The following is a 21,292-nucleotide window of genomic DNA, read 5'->3' on the forward strand; positions in this document are numbered from 1 at the left end:
TTGGAGTTTGTGACCTAATTAGAGGTGACCAAAGCACTGGGTAGTAACTGTACAAATGGTAGTCCTCACAGATTAGCTTTCATGCATGCCCAAACACAGTGGTACCTGTTTAATTAAGGGATGTTGGTTGTGTGAGATTTTATAAGAGTCTACCTTGCTCAAACATTTGGTTTGGGTTAAATTCTCAGGAGAACTTCTAGGACTTCTGAGTGTTTTAAATTTATGGGAAGTGAAGACAGATAATAAAATTCCATTAAATACCTGGAAATTTTCATTAACTGAAGTTTTCCCTTTATACCCATACCTGTCAGAGTGAGTCATCTGTGCACATAGAGCTGCTCACTGTTCTTTATTTGTCTGCTTGCCCCTTCTTGGCGTTTGTGTTTTTTTTTTTTTTCACTTCCCCACCCATCCCTTGAGGAGCTTTTAAAAACCTCTCTGTTAGTATCATGCAACATCTTCTAGTATACCGTGGAATGTCACTGGATGCTGGTAGCAAAACCAGAAAAATTCTAAAGCTACATTTGAAGCTTAAAATGTTGTTCTAATATATGCCTTCTTTGTTCCAGCACTTCTTCCAGATAGGCTTCTATTGGGCATACTGGAACTGAAATATTTCCTGTAACTGTAGCAGAAATGACGTTAAGAAACAAAAAAAAACCCAACAAAACTATCTCTTTCAACAATGGCCTGTGGTATTCCTCATGGTGACACACAGCAGGTTCTCAAAAATGCATGTGCTAAGTATGTATGTGTTGTAATTCATTAATCTGAAAACTAATAGGAAACAGTTGGAAGAAGCCATCAGTGTCTTTCATTGTAACATTTAAATTATGTATTCAAATATTGCTTTGTGTACTAGGGTTATTGGACTAAAAAACTCCATCTAAAACTTTGCTATTGTAATTTAGCACAATCACTGGAAAAAGTATTTGGAAATTAAGCTATTTCAATGAGCATGTTTTTAGTTAAAAACAAACAAAAAAAAAACCCCACCCAACAAAACCTGTGATAGGGCTTGCTGCATCATACCTCCAAGTACCTGCAATTTTATAAAACATAGATTTTAAAACAACTTCTGTGGTCATTATAGATTTGGAAAAGTGATCAGGGACAAACTGAAACTGGCATTGAGGTTTCATGTCAATAAATTGAAGGCTAAAATCCTATTGAAGCAAAAGCCTAATGGCCAAGTGTTTGAATTGTCTAATACAAGTTTTACAATATTTAAAAATGGCTCAAAATTGTAATTTAACTTTATGTATTTCAGTTTTTTTCTTCTTTCTTACATACTTTAGCAAGACGATAATGACTTTGGATCAATCACATTCTTTCTTAGGTCCCTACTTCGGTTTTGGTGATGCTTTAATCTGAAAAAATCTCTGCCTAGTTGAGGTTTTGCTGTATTTAAAACATGAACAGTGTGCTCATGTAATTACCGAGGTCATGAATAGATCCAAGAGTGTCTGAGAGTAGGGTGCTGTACATCAGTGTTTCAGACCACGTTAATTTCATTTGAGTTCTTCATATGATCTGGGCAGAGATTGACCAGTAAAGGTTCCCTTTTCATGTGATAATTCTTACTGGCCACAGAATCCTAGTGAAAATTATGGTGGCATGACATGTCTGGAGAGAGACATCTCTGAACATGACACCATGTGAGTTCTAATCACTAAACCACTTTATTATTATATTGTATTCCTGTATGAACATCATTTTAGAGGGTACAGATATGTCAGTGTAAGGCTGCCTGTCATCTGCTGTTGCCCAATTCTTATTTTAATTTTTTTATTTCCTCTGAAGCATCAAAGTCCCAGTTATCTATGTTTTTGTGCTTTGAAACTCATTTCTGAGAATGGGCCAATGTTGCCATTTGTTCCTTGCTGTTCCACGTGAAAGTCATCATGCATCAAACTGACAGAATCTGACCCCACGCTTTTTTCCTACTGTTCCCTTTTCTGCAAAGGAGTTACTAAGAAACCTGGTGAGGTGTAGGTGAAATCAGGACGGAGGAGAGAAGAGCCAACCTAATTATTACCAGTGGTGCTCTCAAGCCTGTTGTGCTTCTGGCTTTGCAGTACTCTGCTTGGGAGAATCAAAATCTTTGCATGAACACGTATGTTTTCTGAGCTGTGGGCCATGGGCTTTCCCCCTGGTAGCTGTCCCCCTCAAGGGCTTTTAGGTAGGAAATGAGGGAGTTGTGCCACGATAAAGGAGTTTCAGTGCTGCTTCTAATGTTGAGTTACTTGGATGATTTGCACATTCCTGAGCATATGGGAGCAGATTGAACCGGATTCTCTATTGTTAAGAGATTTGGTACTGCCTTTTGAATCCTGGCTCTTGCTTCTGTTTGGTAGTCCTTGATTTCTCAAGTCGCTGTAAGCCTTGTTTCTCCAGGGGTTTTCCTCTTGTCTGTGGGGGGCACACAGGAATTGTCAAGATGTTGAGAGTGCTTTAAGTAGTCATGAGAAGCATTCATCCGAAGCTTGAAATTTTATGGAGATGTCAGAGATCTTAAATATAACTGTAGAAGCATGGTTGTTATATTGCACGTTCTTATGCATTTTTATTAAAGAAGTCTGAACTACAACTCATTTCAACACATTTCACTAAACATAAAGTTGCATAATATTTTTCTAGTACACTCAGTTTGGGATTTCTCATTAAAATGTTAATACAGATTAAAAAAAAAATTCATTTTGTCTTGCAAGTCTTCCAGACTTCCAGACTTCACTTAAAGTCTGTCTTTAAGTGACTTAAAGTCACTTAAAGTGAGACAGTCACATGGCATATGCAAAATATTAAATGGAAGGAGATTGGAAGTGAAATACTGATTTCAATACTAGAGCGGGAAGAGATCTTTAGATGATAAAGAAATCAGTAGTAGAGCAGCATGGAAATGCTACTACCACATACAAATAGTTCATACAGTAATGTACAAAGTAGTCTTTCAAACATCTGACAGAAGAAATGACAACCTGAATTTTCAAGGGTATGTAAGAACAGAGCCCTGATGGAATTAATCTACCCCGCTCTACTCCCCACTCCTGCCATCATTAGAGCTGCCACTTGGGAACAGAGGGCTTCTGAAAGAGTGTCTCTTGACCTTTGAATGTACTCCCAATGACATGCTGAGCCGGAGGCCGCAAGACAAAAGTGGGAAGTTTATGCAGCAATATATAACTTTAAAGAACATTAAGTTGTCATTGCTGTTTTGATCAGTGGTAGAGTATACTTTGATAAAACTTGGATAGAGGGCTTCAGGCTGTAGCATCAAAACAATGCATTCTGCTCCTTTTATTTTGAAAAATGTATTTCTACAGTCTGTGTTTTAGAAAGTGGAGTGTGCTTATGAGAACTGATTAGACCTGGCACACAGACCTAAATAATGAAGGTCAAATAGAATTATTTGGTTCTTATGTTCTGATAGTTTGAAAACTTGGGCTTGAGATTTGTGGAGAGGACTCACTGTGACACAGTTATATACCACAGAAAAAAATAACACTGGAAGTGGCCACAGTTGTGTTTGAATTCAGTAATTATTCCATTTGTGGTGTTTGTTTTATCGGAGTTTATTGACTGCATAGCAGAGGAGAGGAAGAAGTCGAGGGTCTTTGGTTGCTTTTGGTCAGTCTTATTCCTGTGGAGTAGAATCTTAAGATGATGAAAAGCAGATTACCGGGAATTTAATTTTGTACGTATCTAACACTGTGTTGTAGTCTTGCTCTGAATGTTTGAAGGTGTTAGTTATATAAACATATCTGAAAAGCCATAAAGACTGTAAAAACTGCCATTCCTAGTTTCTTTTGTTTTATGTATTACCTGCATAGGCTCTAAAGCTCTACAGTCATTACTCCATTCATAGCACTGGTAAATCCCCTCCTGCCCCCCAGATTCTTGGTGGCATCTCTGATAATCTTCATAACTGAGAAGGTATGATGCTTCATTGCTCGTCTGGCTGATTTGCTGTACAACTGTCTTTAATACTGTTGAAAATGAGTGTAATCACTGTTGTGTTTATTAAGACTGAATGTTTGGATCTATGTGAAGATATTGGGGGTGTGTGTGCATTGTCTGCTTTTGTACTTTTAAAAAAATCTAAACCAAAAAGGAACCTTTAGGATTTTTTCAATTTCATTTATTAAAAAAAACCTACATTAAAATAAAATTTAAAAAAATTACTGTAACTTTTTTAAGGTGTCATCTTGGAACTTCCTTTTGGAACTTCTTCCCTCAACATGCTGAATCCTCTACTGAGAGCACATTCTTTGGAATTTGATACAAGGGTTTTTCCATGTTATGGCTGGCAACAGTCACGTTCTGAGCAACATAGCTTGGGGCTGCCATGAGGCGGATTCTCCTTCTTGCGCAATGCATGTATTAACCTGTCTTTTTGAGAGGAAGAATATGGGGCTTCTAGTAAGTCTCTTCACTTTGACTGTCTGTTCCTATAAAAATCATCACTTATTATTGAGAGTTAACATATTTTGATAAATCAGCTGAACTTGAGTGATCATATAGTGCCTAATATCAGACTAGCTTCCTATGTAAAGGAATTACAAACCAACTTTTTCTGAAACTCATCTGTCGGCACTGAATTCTTCTGCTGATGATTCTGATAGTAAAGATCTGACTTTATGGATTGCCTGGTTAGGGCACATGTGATATACATGAAGTTCACTTCTGAAACTTAGGAACAGATGCTCTTTAAAATATTTCTAAAAGTCTTTCTTTTTAGAACTGTTACCCAAAATCAAAACTGAACTTAAAGAGGGTTTTAAGATGCTCAGGGCCTCTCTCATAAACATTTGCCAATGTTCACATGGGTGAAGGCAGATGTGTATTGGCAAGGCTGAGACTAAACCTCTGAGATGGAGAGGTGGATGTGTGCTGAGAAAGATGTTTCATATACGAATGGTGTTTGTGTTTCTGTAGGATGGAAACTTCTTTATTACAGACAATCTGTTCAATAGCGTTTACTCAGGGTTTTAAAGAACCTCAGCTTTGAACAGATATTAAACTTTGCGTCTTTTCTGTGAAATTTTTCATCTGCTTGTAAATGTGTGAAAAAGGAAATGGTGGTAGTAACTGCTTTGCAAATTTCAGGTTTACATTAGAAATGCCTTACTGATTTCAGTATACTGTACTGGCAAAGGACTCTAACTTTGTTTTGCTGCACTGACTTATTTCAGGAGGGTCCTAAGCAAACACAAAGTAAGCCTTAGATGTAAAATCAGCTTTTCAGGAGGATTATGTCTGTGCTTACTGCCTTTACTGACATTGTTTTAAAATAAATAAATGAATGCTGAAAACTGCAGTTCATTGTTTCCTTCACCACCATAATGAGGTAGGTAAAAGTTAAACAGTATGTATCTGCTAAGACAGCACACAGCTGCAGACTTGCTCATGATATTCAGTAGCTGTTAGTTCATAGCGCCTATTCAGCGCTTTAGTTTTCAGAAGACAATTACCTGCTAACTAAAATAATATGCTACTCATTTTAAATGTAAAACCTCTTATAATTTGAAAGTTTTAAAAAATTCTTATTTGTTGCAACAATTTAACATTTGTGACAATAAAAAATTAGTTCTTGAAGCTTAGTTTTTGTAATTGTTAGGGTTGGGTGTTAAAAGTTAACTTGTTTTCCCTTGAAACTCTTAAGTCTTTACTTATAAAGTTATCCATTAATGTACTGTTGTCTCTTTGGTTCCCTTGGTGTTTTTTTTTGTTTTTGTTTTTTTTTGCTCTTTCCCTAAGCACTCTGTAACTTATATACAGTGATTAGCTGTATTAACGGGTAGTTGATTTTACTTGTGCATTAAGCAAATGCAGTTTACTAGTACGACTTGAGTGCTCAGGGAAGCTTGGAGAACAAAGTCATTCAGTCTTTGAAAAGTGAACAAACACAAATTGTTAGTGCTGTGCAATAGAAGAATTTTAGAATGTATTGATTTCCATTTTGACCTTGCTGGCCAAATACAATTTTCTTTTATACGTACCATTGTGAGAGAGTTAAAATACTACTTGTTATTGACATCCTTGTTTTTACTCAGCTAGTCTATTAAATAAGGCAAAATAAAATGCATCGTTTACTGACACCGAGTCTAAATGGAAAAAGCTTTCAAAGAGAATGTGTAGAACTGGAGGTATTAGGCGAGATTAACTTTCATGTGGTTCATGTCACACATGCAGAGTTTAATACCTGTATTTCAGTTATTTTAATTTTATTGCAGTGGCATTTAAAATAAAGACCTGTGTTTAACTTACCATTGTCCAAATCTGCATTAGATTGTCATTCTTTATGGAAGGCTTTGATACCGGGCAACTACAAGTATACTCCAGTTGGTAATTGTTTAATGTTTGAGAGCTTTATGGACTAAAACTACTTATTTGTGTATCTAAAGGGATGCAATTCAGAATGACTGAGTTAAGGGGATTTGGAGAATAACTGCAAGCCTTCCTTGTCTACTTTGTGCTGATTTGAAACACTGAACAGCAGTATCTTCCACTGACTAAGATGAGGCTTGCAGTTGCTCTCAGCATTTTGAAAATCAGGACATTGTTAGTGTTGTTTGAGGTCAGATGTCTTTATTTTTGGTGATAATCTTAGAAACTGTTAGTCGTTGGCCCATACCATTTGTCTCAGTAGTAGCTGCATCATTATAGTAGCTCCTGCTTACCCTGCTCAACTGGTGAATTAGCCATTCTGCTGGGTGGCCGCACACACCCCAGCTGGGTGAGTGACGAGGAGCAAGAGAAGCTCCTGTTACTGCTGTTAGAAAAGAGCATCTGAATCCGTGATTTACAATTGAGAAAGATGCACCTCTATTATAGTGGGAATATTTCCTATGAATGTTTAGCCAGTCCCTCCCCTGTAATTACTGTTCCAATTTGTAGTAACTTCCAGTGGCCTGGAAGAGTTCTTACTTTCATAGGACTTCAGTTAAGACAATTCCATCCATTAGCATCCCTTTGAAAAACAAATATGGTGACTCCACTGCTGTAAGTGTGGTGCCAAACTAAAGGTCTTTCTTTGTTTGGTTTGTTTTTTTTTTTCCTCTCCCCCATTTCCTCATCCCACTTGAATTTGTAGTTGTGGTTTTTCTGTTACGGAGACAGAGTTTACCTGCAGGTAAGGGGGTTCTTTGGTATCTCCCAAAGCAAGATAAGTGAGCATAACTTGGCTTGATATAGCGTAATACTTTTCCAGTGGAAGATGAAAATCTAACCTGAACCTATTGCTTTTTTTGTGTATTTAGTTACTTCTCCAAGAGGAAGAATAAAAAGAACCCAGCTAACCTCAAGAAAAGGAAGAAAGATGCATCTGTTTCTAGTTGGTTGGGAACAGTTGATAGCAACAGTCATAACAGATAGGTCTTTGCTTGGATTATTTAGACACTAGTGTGGTAACGGGTTAGGAGCTACTAATCTCTGTTTGTCAGAGACCAGTCTGTTGTGTTGATCTGAAGCTTTTCCTCTGAAGAAGAAAGGAAAAAGCTGTCCTAGAATTTATACCCAGGCCTGGCCCCGTCTCTGTGGCTTCCTGAACTATCCTTAATCTCTCCTTAGGATGCTCATTTTGTTTGCCTTAGTTTTAGGCGATTACTGGTTTGTTGTACTTGATCAAAGCAGGGTATTTAAGTATCCATCTCTAGCTGGCTGGCATCTTGAGTACAAATTATTAGTTCTTTATTTTATGCACAGAGTTTTTCTGGAAGGCGTTCCCCCCACTTCCCATGTAGTGATATTAGTGCAAAGTGAATTGTAGATGATGTGCAGCAGTAAAGATGGCAAGACATAAACAAAACAAGAGAAACATAACAGGTCTCATGCTTTATTCATGACACATTTGTTTATATTCATATGGCCCAGAAACACCCAGAAAAAGGAAAACAGCTGTTCCTCAAGGAAAAGGCAACAGCAAAAATACATCACTTCTTAAATAATAGACTTTTCTGTAAAGTGCTAGCAGAATTTTTCATGCAATATACTTGACAAAGTACCATTCCGTATCTTCACGCTTCGCTATCTAAAATTTGGGATATCATTAAATAAAACCATAGAATAATATTCATATCTGCAGTTCACATCTGTTACTTACTTGTGTAGCAAGAGTACCTTGCTGTGGGGCAGGAAAGTACTAGGCAGAGTACACTAGAACAAACACTAGAACAAAATGAAAGGATCGGTTGTCGTCTTAAAAAAAGAAACAACAACCAAACCACCGAAAACCCACACACCCAGAAACCAGAAAACAAAAACAAAACAGAAAACCCTGCAACAACCAAACAAACAAAAAAACCAAAACCAAACAAAAAAACCCCAGCAAACCTGATGGTTTCATGGCCTTGAGTTACCTTTGTTCATAAACAATTTTTTTCCTCCCTATCCTTCTTGCCCTTTCACCCACCTTTTCCACTTTTCTCACATATGTTAATTTCTGGTATTTTTATCATCTGATTTGTTCTAACTGTTCTCATTGAGACCATCGAATTACGGAAGAAAATGGAATTCTAAACCTGCATTGAGGGGGAATAATGGAGCACAACCTAGTAACCACTCTGGACCTGTGTTCTCTGCCTGGTACTTCAGTGCTGATGCTGGGGAAAGCACAGAGTGCTGGACCTGTGAGATACAGAAGGCTGCCAATTTTGTTAATTGAAGCTTAATTACAGTAAAAGACAGGGAACCACTGACCTTTAGAAGAGTTTTACTTAATGAGACCCTCATGCCTGATGTCTGTTTTCAGCCACTTTTAGCTGAACTAAAATTACTGTTTAGCAAGATTGGTCTTCAGAAAGCCTTTTCTCACCTTTCCTTGTGAATGATGGTAGGAAATAAATAAGGTTGGGTACTAAGTTTGTGTGTGACATTTAGCAAGGTTGAGGAAAAAAAATATTCTATTTGTGTATGTTCAGAAGTATGTATTTTTCACTTGGTTTTGGGTTTTGTCTGCTGCTTAAATGTTTTGGACAAGAGTCAGGATAGTTTATGGCTGAAGTAGGTGAAACTGAGAATTGGGAACATCTTTGAAGTGTTACTTACATGACTGTGTTCATTCACAAAGACAATCCTGCCCCAGAAAATCCTTTTTCCTATTGTTTCCAGCCAGGATATGTGTGTGAAATGCAACCATAATATTGCTTTAAAAGTAATAGATTCAAGTTTGATCAGCTCAGATAAAGGCTTTTCTTCATAGAATTTTTATGGGTTTGAACTCATATTCAACACCTGATCTAAAACCAGGCTATTAATAAAATAGTTGCTGCAGTATCACGATGTCTCTTCCAGTCCCTCCTCTTTTTTTTTTTTTTTTCTTAAAATGAGCAAATATTAGCCTACATGAAAAAAATACAAGGGGAAAAAATCATCTTCAGGTCTGTTACGCTTGAGAAACGGGATATTTTTCAAGCTCTCTCACTAACGATACAGTAACAGATCTGCATAGAGCAGTGTCAAAATGTAAATGTGATTCAAATTGCCTCCCCCTTTCTTTGTCCTTAAATCTAATGATGCCAACTTTCAGTTATGGTCAAACTTCTGTGTTTGAAGATGGTACAGGTCTATCATAAGTGCCAATTTGTGCTAGAAAATTTAATTTTTATAGGCTATGAAGTGTGAACTGCATGGTAGGACAGTAAATGTAATGTAATATATAATAGGCTATTTAATTTGTTTTAACCATCTTAAAATCTGTTTAAGTTCTCCTGAGACATCCCAGATCGGATCTAAAGGAGATCTTTTCCGTCAAGCTCTTAGTGATTTAAACTTTTATTTCCTGTCCATTACAGTTTTAAACTGATAATAGTGTCACAATTCAAATTCACAGGCATGTATAGAGACTTGAATTTTTTTCCAATGGGACAGGTAATAAGCTTTGTAAGTATGAGAGACTTCAAACGTCTTTTACTCACCATTGCATGGTTTTACAGCTCTAATAGAAAAATGCATCTTGTACTCAGGTTCATGGAAGTTGATTAAAAGATTATTTTAAGGGTGAAGTATGGTAGCCACTTTTAGTACCTTCTATTCCTTTCCTGAAGCAACAACTTTCTTTTTAGACCCCAGGATATAGAGGGACCACTGGGTGCATGAAGTCCAGTGCTTCACAATCGCAGCCAGTCATCACAGCCCTTGATTCTGTAAGCATTCATAAGAATATGTCCCTCTGGGTACCACAAACTGGATAATGTTAGTCTATGGTATATAGCAAAGATTTTTAGTACAGAGTGCTGCAGCTTCGGCACAGCGACATGCTGCCGATGTTGCAGGAGTAGATGGCAGACAAGAGAGGGGGTAGCCTCCGTGTTAGAACCTTTTGGTAGCAGGGTGGTAGATGTAAAAGTTTGTATCATAATAGCAAGATCATTGTTATTGCCCACGATACAAAGGTATATTAACATACTTTCTTGCTCATAATACAGTGCTAGATATAGATATTGAAGTTGCATTAGTTATTTTCACTGGTGGCTCATTATCCTTAGATGCTGAACCAGTATAGCCAGTCCTTCTCTTCCTTCATTGTTTCAAGCAGAGGCCTGACTCACAGCTCCTTATCGTCATGCTTATTTTGTTATTTTTCATTTCACTTCAATCACTTAAGTCTAAAAGTTCTTGCTCTTCTTCCTGTTCAATAATTTGGTTCTCTATCATATTAGCAATACTTTAAATGCTTGTGTTGACAGCAAACCAAAATCTAGTATTTTTTTTTACCCAGGTAGAAAATGGAAATTCTAAACAAAGTAGACCCTTGAGGAACACCAACACCACCACTAGTAATGTCTTCTCCATCCCAGTAATTTGCTAAGAGATGTGATACTCATGTTATCATTAACCAAGGAATTGCATCAAAGAAAAATAAACCAGTATAACATGATTTACATTTGGAAAGATCTGGGTTGCGTTTTCATTCTGCTTTTTCTTCATGTTCTAGTTGTTGGTTATTCTTGGAAGAGCGCTGAGTTCATGTTACCAGGACTTTTTTGAATACAGGTTCTACATTTCTTCTCCAACCCTAGGCTGCTATCCCAGAAAATGTCTTATTCATTGAGAATCCTTGTGCCTGAGCTTGCAGTTTTGATCTATAACCCATTTTTCAGTATTCTGGGATGGAAATTTTTTAAGCAGCCTCATTTCATTTTAGTAATGGATGTGGTAATTTTCAGTGCTTTGTCCTTGTTCCCATGAGGTATTCTGTCTCTGTCCTCATACACAGCATTATTCTTAAAGGAAAAAATGATGCAAAAAGCTAATTTAATATTTGGTCTGTCCTCCTAATTTCTACCCCTTGTTGACACCAGTTCCTGATTTCTTGTTCTTTATTTCTTATTGAGAAACCTTTTGTTTGTAAGTACCCATTTTCCTGGCCTCCTGGCAGTTCTCATTTAACTTCTGCCGCCTGACCTCTTAAGTGCCAGCTCTCTTTGCTGATCAGTCCTTTTTCCATTCTTGTAGGTTCTCTGCTTTCTCTTAATATCCTGCTTTGAGGTGCATTCTCATGCAGGTAGGTCTTCAGCCCTTTCCTGTGCCCTTTTTTTCCTTTATTTGGATGGAGAGACTCAAGATAGCGTTTGATTTGAAGTAAATCCATGCCTTCCATACATTCCAATTGTGTATGTGTTTCATATATCTTTGGATGAAATTTTGGGCTATGGCCCAACAGGGAAAGGTGGGATTGCTCTTGAAATGTAAAGAAAACTGTTAGTTATTTTTGAGTTACGCAGCTGGTGAGGCCTGTACCCCCAGAAGGTTAAGGAAGTTTGAATTGCCTTTGGCAATTATTATATGTTGTATAGGCTGCTTACTTCCAGATGGTTTTTTTCCTTCATGTAAAACCATGGGAATTAATTTTAACAACTGGCATTTAAACCACCTGAAACAGAAATAGATTTTTTCTTTTTTTTCCTGATGCTAGGTATCTTTATACAAATGCAATCAGTTTTGTTAAAAGGTCAATAATTTTTGAAATCTCCTGCAATTCTTTCAAGTTTTCACTTTCTTAAAAAAGAAAAAAAAGGTATGCTGGTGTTTCTTTTCTCTTTGTGTTGAGAAAAAACCTATTTGGCAGTTTTTCTTTTAAAAACCCAAATGCGTATGATGACAGTTCACTTGTCCCTTTCTCCAAGTGGGTAGGAAAGCTATTACTGTGAATGCAAAGGCTGCTTTTTGGAGCCACAGTAATCGCTTCTGAATCTTCATGTTATCAAGGATGAAAAAGATGAATTAATTACTTAATCGCTCGCAGTTTTAGAATACAGTCTGAAGTATTTATGTGTATGTCTGTGTCTCAGAAACTACCTTCAGAAGGCTGTAGGCAGGACTCTGGGTATAAGCCTGTGTTTTAAGTTTCTGTGAAGTAAGGTGGTGTGGATTTTCAGTCTGTCAGCCACTTGGTGTGTAATACCCTGAGCCATAGAATTGCCCAGCTGTATGTGAAGGCAGTAATCGGTGCAGATGGACACTGCTGAAAGGCCTGGGTCCAAGAACCAGCACAGGAACTTCAAGTTTGGACTTGGGTCTTTCTGAGTTAGAGGTTAGCAAAGCTATTGAGGAGTTTTTTTCTGGCTTCTTATATCAAAATGGGGCTCAGTGCTCTGCCATGTTGATTTTGATAGTGTTAATCCTAGCACTAATATAAGTTTTAAATTTTACATTTATGAATTTAATTAAAGGTAATTGGAACTCCTCAATGTGGTTTAATGGTGATGTATAATGCTTGTCTCTCTTATCCTTGATGTCCTTATCTCTGGATAAAAGTCCCTTCTTTGTCAGTTCTTTTCATTGGGAAATAGCTATTTCCTTTTCTGGGTCTGCCTGAAATTTCCAAAGTCCACCTCTCATGTGTGTCTTAGTGCTTGATGAGGTGATAGCAAGAAAGATTTGTAAGTCTTTCACTGTGTTTGTTAGCCAAGGCATCCTTCAGTATTTATGTTGCAAGATTTTAAAAGCATGGATAATAGTAGTTAGTAACTAAAAGTTTAAAAAACATAATGGACTGTTTATATTTTGTGTTATTCTTCGTTATTGTTTTCCTTTGCTTTAATGAGATTGAAACCAATTTAGTGTCATTAGTAAATGCCTGAGCATGTTCTTCAAAATGAGCTCTCAACACTGTGGTGGGGAGTCTGGGGGTTATATCTTTAATCTGATGGCACTTCGAGTCAGTTGATTTACTTTTTAATTTCATCATGGGTCAGTGGGTGTTTCTGTAACATATGGCACTGTATGTTGAAAGTGGATGTTTACATCTGGTATGCATTGGAAGATTAAGGTAGAGAGGATGAAGTTTTGGGCAAGTATGTGTTTTTTTGGATGAAGGATAAAGTGAGAATACTTTTATTTCCTCTTAGATTTAAAACATATCATTCTAGCAATGCCTTTGAAACTCTGCCAGCTTTGCCAACCGTAACATTTATGGGATTTTGGACCTAAGCTGAATTAGAAAACTGTTTTTAGTGGCAGAGAAAAAGGTTAGTGCATGAAAAAAGCTAGGCCTATTATTGACTACGTGTGGTCAGTGGTTTGGCTGAATGTAGGTGGCTCTTTTCCTGTCACTGTTTTCAAGCATATGGCTTTGTTTGTGATGAATATAAAACTCTCTAAAAGCTACTTCTACTGCAGTTCTTTTGCACAGTAGTCTTTTGCTATTTAGTAGTGATTGTTTTGCTTTTGCCATTCATTTTCAATCTTGCAGTAAAAAAAACCCCAACACTTTTAAAATAAAGCTTATGATTCCTGTTGACATCAAAACTGAGAGGTTTGAAGAATGTGATCATTTTTGTATAGGAGCTGCTTCTGTTGGTAATATTTTATAAAAGGATGGTGTTGATTGTTGTAGTTAATGCTGGGCTTGTTTGCAGTGGGCAGAAGCTCCTTTTAAATGGGCACAGACGTTTTGTTTAATTAGGACTTTTGTCTTTTGTGAAAATCTCTAATACTGAATTATAATTTCCCTTTTTTTCATTTTCATGTTTCACTCTGGAAAGTAACACATATAGCAGTTTCTCCTAAGGTCAACTTCAGATTTGCCATTTCTTTTTCCCATTGTGTAGAAGACAGCTTGAAATTAACCTGGTGTTTTGTTTTCTTCTTTGGGTGTAGTATACAAGGTGCTACCTCAGAGCTCAGGGAATAGCGAATTTTCTAGCTCCTGCTGCAGCAGAGAGCTTAAGGGCACAACAGGTTCTGTTTAGCTTTAACTTAAACAGTGTTACCCTATTTATATCTTTTTAAAAAAATCTGGCTGATAGAGCTGTAAATTGTGCAGATTGTGGATTGTGTAGATTGTCTGGTGTTTTCAGTGTAGAAAATTCTAGTGACTCTTGTTTGAGCAGCTATCAGATGCAAGAGCTGGTTTCATTCGACCGAGAGCAAAGTACATTTGGCTCTGCAAAATGCTGAGAACTGCAGTAAGAATTTGGGGCACCGAGCACTTCACGAGTTGGTTCCATTGCTGTAAAGTATTTAAAAACAAAGCAAAAACTATTTATAGTTTCCCCATTTGGGGAAAATAATTTATAGAATTATCCAATTTTTAGAGTAACTGTGAAAGAATAACTAAATAAACAATGAGATAACCTGTAGAACTGCTTGGTGTGTTTGTCAGTCCTTAGAGAAGTGCATCCTGGTCCCACAGACCAGACATAAGGAAAATAACTCTGTTACGCAAGCGAGGCTGCTTGTGTGATCACATCTTGCAGACTTTTAAGAACTTAGTTTGTTACCTACATAAAAAAATTATACAGTACTACTTAAAACATAAAATGTGCTTTTAAAATTCTTATAATGTTAAAGAAAATCTCTAGAAGTTGTAACTATCGCAACTATAGGTAGAGCTTACTGTAATATCTTCCTACAATATAACATAACAATATGTTATATTGTTAAGAAATACAGGTTAAGAAATATTTTTCTAATTTAAACCTGGTCTTTTGAATTGTATTATGAAGACGGAGCTGTTCCTAAGTGTGCTTGGTGAAAAACTGTCACTAAGCAAGAAGTGCTATGCATGTATTTGTGAGTTTCAGTACAAGAGAATCTTAAGTAAGGTGGATATAAGCATTGCATCATCAAACGTTTAAAAAAAAATTACCTTGAATTTTCTTAAGTTTGGGGTCATGCAAAACACCCGCAATAACAGCAGGTTATGTAATGTGTTTTGGTTTGGGTTTGGGGTTTTTTTCTAGTTCTGATTTAGGACTGGGAAACTGCTTGATATTTTTGACAGCAGTAATTGTCACAATTCAGGAATGGTCTATCTTGAGAGATTTCATATTTAAATGTACTGCATAACAGATAACTGGTCCTCGTCAAAGAGATTTTAAATGTGAAGATGGAGATTATTAGTATCAGTTCTGAACACGGATTGATAAAACAGTATTTTAAGAGAAAAGCAGCACACCTACTGATGACCTTTGTTTTCAATTTATGCAAGATTTTTTTTTGTTGTCTTGTTTGTGAAAATAATAATGATTCTCAATGCCCCCTGTTTGTATTGTAGAGGTTGGAGACCTGAGGGAGCTGCAAACGCTGGACATTTCAACCAATCGTTTGATAACGTTACCTGAAAGGCTGCATATGTGCCTTTCGCTGCAGTACTTGACTGCAGACCGAAACCACCTGTGGTATGTTCCTCGGCACCTGTGCCAACTACCAAGCCTCAATGAGCTCTCCATGGCTGGAAACCGCCTTGCGTTTTTGCCGCTTGGTGAGTCACCACGGTCATTGGGCTGGGGGGTGGATCAGCGAAGAGACAGGAAAACAAACTTTCCATCCCAAGAAGAAAAAAAAGGCAACAAGTGATTTTCTTTGGTGGTCCCTGCAGACTCTGTTCATGGAGTTGCCACAGTGATCATATTGTTGGAAAGTAAGTTAATTTAAAAAAAATGCAGGTTAAGGTTTCATGTCGGTTTTGAAGCAATAGCCCAGCTATCATATTTGCTTTATTTTTAGCTAAATGAGGGGGGGAAAAAGTTTAAATGATGTTGTGTTTAAATATAGTACTATGTCATCTGAGTTCCACCGCTTTGGGTAATGATCTGTTTCTGTTTGCTGGATCTGATGATTTAAGTAAGATTCTTCAGTTGGGGTTTAAAACCTGCTGTGGAATCCCAGTAGCCCCACAGAAATTATTATTCATCATTAGGAATGTCAGTACTGCATAATCTAGCAAGAGTTTAGTTTGTACTGTGTACAGGTATCCATCAAAACTTCAACGGTAGTAGCACAGGAAAGAATTTATCTGCCTTTCTGAACCGTTTGGAGGTGTGGAAGCAGGTCTTCAAGTGTAGGTCAGGCAGTCAGTGCATGGTGGTTAGCTGTGGGAAGTGCGTGCTCTATATTCTGTTGGTGAAAAGCAAGTCGTCTTCCACATGTGTGTTACTTTTTAGCCCTGCCATGGGCTAATCTCTGCTGAAATACAGACACACATGCAGATCTGTCATGTCATTTGAATAGCCATTAAGTTTTTCTAGAATACAGTCAGAGTTTTCTTTAATTAGGTGCAGATGAAGTTATGATAATCCCATTGAAAAAAAGCTGAAAGTTGAGGTTACTAAAAATGAGATAATTTTTAAATTAATTACATTATTTAACTTAATTTTTTCAGTACTAGCAATTTAGTCTTTAAATACGTTTATGATCTTACTGATTTCCTTAGCACCTTAGTTTATATTACTGGAAAGTAAGTGCAAATAATGTCTCCAGACATAGTGTTTTAGTTATGTCCCAACATATGTCATTGTATAAATGAGAAAACAAGGTCCAGGATGCATCATCCAGATTCCACAGGACTAACTGAAACAAGCAAAGTAACTTCCCTATTTTGGCAAATATTTCCAACTCCATTTCATGAGACAGGAAGTTGAATCTTTTTAATTTTGCAAAAATAAGATGCTGCTCAGTAAGATGAGATGTGAAGTATTAAAGGGTAAAAGTTTTTGCTGCTTTTGTGCTAGTAGCTTATCAGTGAGTGAGCTATGACCTGGATGAGCCATAGATCTGCTGAAGTGTTTTAAGTTCAAAAGGAGGAAATAAATCTCTAATATAATGACACACCTTCTTTTTTTCTTTATTTTTAGACTCAAATTCAAAACATTCAAAAGGAACTTTTAAAATAATGGGAAACATCAAAGACTGTCAATTGACCTTGTTCAGTAGTTCTTAGTAGTGACTCACTGGTGAACATTTGGAGATAATTTGCTATCTGTGGATATGAAACTGAATCATAAATCCTAGAGTTCAGAGGAAAAGCAGCACAGGATAAATGTAGATGTAAATCTCTGTAGCCTGAAGAATCAAGCTTCAGAGTGGTCAAGATGCGATGAAATAAAGTAGAAGAGTTAGCATGTTGAAAAGCAAAAAGATGACATGTATCTTCTGTTGCATGGGAGAATATTTTTCTTGGAGTGTTACTGAAGTTAAGGCATAATTGTAGCGTTATTTCTGCTAGCTGCACATGTTGGCTAATGGGGTTTTTTGTGTGTATTCTTACATCCAACTTCACTTTACTAGTTAACGGCTGAGTAAGGACATTAAATAACAATGAAAGATGCTGTAGAAATATCTACAAGTGATATTCAAGCAACAGTTGTTGAATAAAATTTTCTTTTTTTTTGCAGTTAGGGAGTTGGGTTGGAAAGCAGACATTCACGACCGAATGTGTTGGGTTTTTTTCCTTTTTTTATTAGGCTTGTCCATGTTAGAAGAAATACGTTTAGAACATACTGCTGAATGCTTTTTAAAGTGTGATTTACTTTACCTATTTCATATGGTGGTTGACATCTACTATGCCAAGGAATCCATTCTTCCTCATCTATGTATGTCCCGTAGAGCCTCTTGTTAGGTGTAATGGAAATATGCATCTTCCTTTTCCTAGATTTATAGGTGTAAGATTTATTCCAGCAGCAGCACAGTACTTTCACAGCACTGCTGGATGGGTATTTTGTAGTTTTTTGCCCTGTACATTCTTTTAAGTTTGAGGGCATATGCATCTTAAGAAAAAAAAAATATAACACTATTAATCAATTTTACAAAATACAATAAAAATACTGGGCTCTACTCTCTACTTTCAGAACCAGTACATAAACAAGCAGATGGGTAAACAATAATAAATTACTCACTTGTTCTGCAGAATACACTTAATTCTTGGATATGCCAGTATTTTAAAAAAATTATTATTTTTCAGCTATAGAATTTTCCAGTTTGTATTCAAAGAAACAAGACTGCCTGAGCCTTTGAGCCTTCCTAATAAATCTATTTTTTAAAAAAACAACCCAAATTATGTGTGTAAGTTGAACTGGAAACTGCATTCTGGACAGCCCTGTTACTGTCAGGGTAGCTTTCATGCTGCCCTAATATATGGTCTTAGGAATTCTGTTCTTGAATGGCAGATGGAACTACTGACCATTTTATATCAATCTACTTAAAATACAAATTATCCTTTGATAGAAATTTTACCATTAGCAAATGCACCAATGCCCGAAAACAAATTCCATTGCGAGCAGAAATTTGAATCTGATGACATTGCAAAAATAAAAATTATTTATGTAATAAAGTACAAATATAATTAAAATAGGCCATAAATTCTCAAGCGTACTGGCAGTACAGGAGATGTTATGACAGCAAATACTCAGTGTTATATCACTTTATTGATGGTTTATGTGCACTTTTTGTTTAGAAAATGGGTCCAGTAATTATCAGTGCACAGTAAACAAAGGTCTTATTCTACCTCAGTATATGCTGCTTTTGTGTCCTTGCCCTCACAGTATGGTTAAAAGAGCATCAGTGCAGACACACAAGAGCTTTTGTTCCATCTTCAGCCATGTGGAATGCATATGCCAGGGCCCTAAGGTTAAAAAAAAAAAAAAAAAGAAAATAAAAAGGGAGAAAAAGGAAAAAGAACAAAAAATTAGAATTGGGGTTTGTTCAGGACTCATGGCATTTGGTCATTTCTGGGAGAAAGGTCTTTGATCTGGGAGCCTGGAAGGAGGAAAGTGGAAATGTTTCAGACATCGTACAGTGCTTGCAAAAGCCACATGAAAACCTTCTTTGTAGCTTTAGCCTTTTCATAGATGGACAGCTTCCTTATTTTACAAAGTTCTTCAGAAGTGTGTTTTTTAGAGAACTTTTAACAATATTTGTTGACTGATACAAGACATAAAAATTAATGTAGATGGGATACAAAGAGCTTTTTAAAGTGATGATTTATTTAAATTTAAACTTCATGGGTAGTGTTTGAAACTGGAAAGAAATCTTTTGGGGACTAGAAGATGCTTGGTTATTTAATGCAAAGAAACTATATCAAAGGAACAGTTATAGTTACAGGCTATTTGGCTTTGGGAATTGAATTTTTCCTACTGAGATATTTTGTCTAACATCCAAAAATTTGCTTTAATTACCTAGGAAATGCACTCAGCTCAGAACTTAGAATCTAAACATAGCATAAGATAAAGACAGAGGGAAGAGATGAGATGCAGCTGAACTCCCCCCTCAATGCATATGAAAAGAACAGCTTTAGGGCTTTTTTTGACTTGCCTGATTTTCAGCTCATTTGCATACATCTGTGTAGAAATGAGCAAGACGAGCCTCTTTTAAAAATTTTCCTCCATTCTCTAAATTAATAAGTTAAACAGTAGCACATTCAAGCTACCCCAGCAACCCATAGTTTTCTGCTCCTTTTTGTATAATTGGCTTCTGCAACATGAGGCGATATTCTCTCAGCGTTAGGTGTACCATGCACGTGCTAGCTGCTTTAAATTTTATTGGCTGATTCTCTTCCAGCCTTACAATACTTTATGATGTTATAGTGCTTCGGTATTGCAATATTTTTATTCATTGTAGGATAACAATGTTTTTGTTCCATCTAAAAATATCCCAGAACTTCACTAAACTATTTTCAGCCCTGCAATACTGAGCCAAAATAAATCATCTTTTTGAGGTGTTAGCTCATAACAATGCAGAGCAGCATCTCACAGCAGTGCCCATCAGTCAGCAGAGATATTTGTGCTTGCTTCTTGGGGCAGGACAGTTGATGGATGCAGCAGATAGCTCTGTGAACTAGAATGTCTTTGGGACACGGTCAAAGAGGCATAGGATGGTTGAACGTGTCTCCTGATGTCCAGCAACTGGTTTGAACAAAGCCCAAATTATGGTCTCTGAAACCTCCATAGACTGTTGCAGGGCAAGGGCCTGTAATAAAAGAAAAAAAACAAATCTCAGTTTTTCTATGTTAACATTTTTATTTCAAAACAGGAATCTCTTCTGTTGGTGTCATCACTTGTTCTTTATATCCAGGGTTTGATAATGTGACACTCTCTGAAGCTGCTCCTCAGTGTGAGCTTTTAAGGCTTCTGGTGTTTACAGCTGCCATTCAAGTGGGTGACAGCTGAAGGCATGCAGTGTATTTTAAGATGGCCAGACGTTTTGGGGGGATCACTCAAAATATAATTTGCTTTTTCTGCACTAAGTGGTGTCCAGAGCTCTTGTGTACAATGAAACTATTCAATAATAAAGAAGGGATTGTATTACCTATTGTCATAGGAAATTATAAGAGATCATTATTCCAAGTAGAATTTCTGAATAGAAATATAATGGAAGTTGTGTTAATTTTTATTCTGTTCTTGGCCATGATTACACAAGGGACAGAAGCTATGCTAATTTCTCTGGTTATCTTTATGCCAACCAAGGTAATTGGCAGTTGATAAAGATGGGAAGTCAGAATTGGTCGATATTAGTATCATCTTGCAATATGGCTGATTCAGCCAAATGCCTGTTTGTCTTGCTTAGTTTCTATAACATACTCATAAAAGTTTAAGAAGGTGAGAGGCATACAGATTTTTATTATTATTATTTTTTCATAATGCAATTCGTCTGGGCTGCAGCTATCCCCTCCCAGGCAGAGAGGGTTTCAAACATTGTTCATTTGGGTTGTGCCTTGTATTAAATGCATATGTCTCTTCCTAACCCAGTATCTCGAACAGCCTAGGAGTTGCAGATGAAATGGGCTGCCCAGATGATCCTACGTGTTGGCTTTCTTGCCAGTTCAAAACTCTTTTAGACTATTCTTTTTAGTTCACTGTTTGGTTCGTCTTTTTAAATGTCTCATATTAGCATGTTTTTAATTTCTTTTGGTAGCAGACAATTTTACCACTGACTAGATCTTGCTGATAAGCAAAATTCTTGTTTCTGAGAATCTTCCTAGAAGCCTAAATTTTCCCTTTTCAGTTTGCTCCATTTTACCACTTTAATTTTCTAAACAAAAAAAAATTATTCCATACCTCTATGCTCTGATCTG

The 21,292-nt window shown here is 36.7% G+C and overlaps 1 protein-coding gene across 4 annotated transcripts in view; it reads left to right on the top strand.

Annotated features, from left to right (window-relative positions):
• Positions 1–21,292, top strand: part of LRRC28 (leucine rich repeat containing 28) — a 54,121-nt gene that overhangs the window by 18,470 nt on the left and 14,359 nt on the right. For all 4 annotated transcript variants that reach the window (XR_012661752.1, XM_075100653.1, XM_075100654.1 and 1 more), the window contains one exon: positions 15,500–15,706. Coding sequence is in view for 3 of the 4 variants with exons in the window: in XM_075100653.1 (XP_074956754.1) it covers positions 15,500–15,706 (207 nt within the window). In the remaining variant the exon portion in view is untranslated. The remainder of the gene's footprint in view (positions 1–15,499; positions 15,707–21,292) is intronic.

The sequence above is a fragment of the Phalacrocorax aristotelis genome, chromosome 7, assembly GCF_949628215.1.
Source record: "Phalacrocorax aristotelis chromosome 7, bGulAri2.1, whole genome shotgun sequence".
Lineage (NCBI taxonomy): Eukaryota > Metazoa > Chordata > Aves > Suliformes > Phalacrocoracidae > Phalacrocorax > Phalacrocorax aristotelis.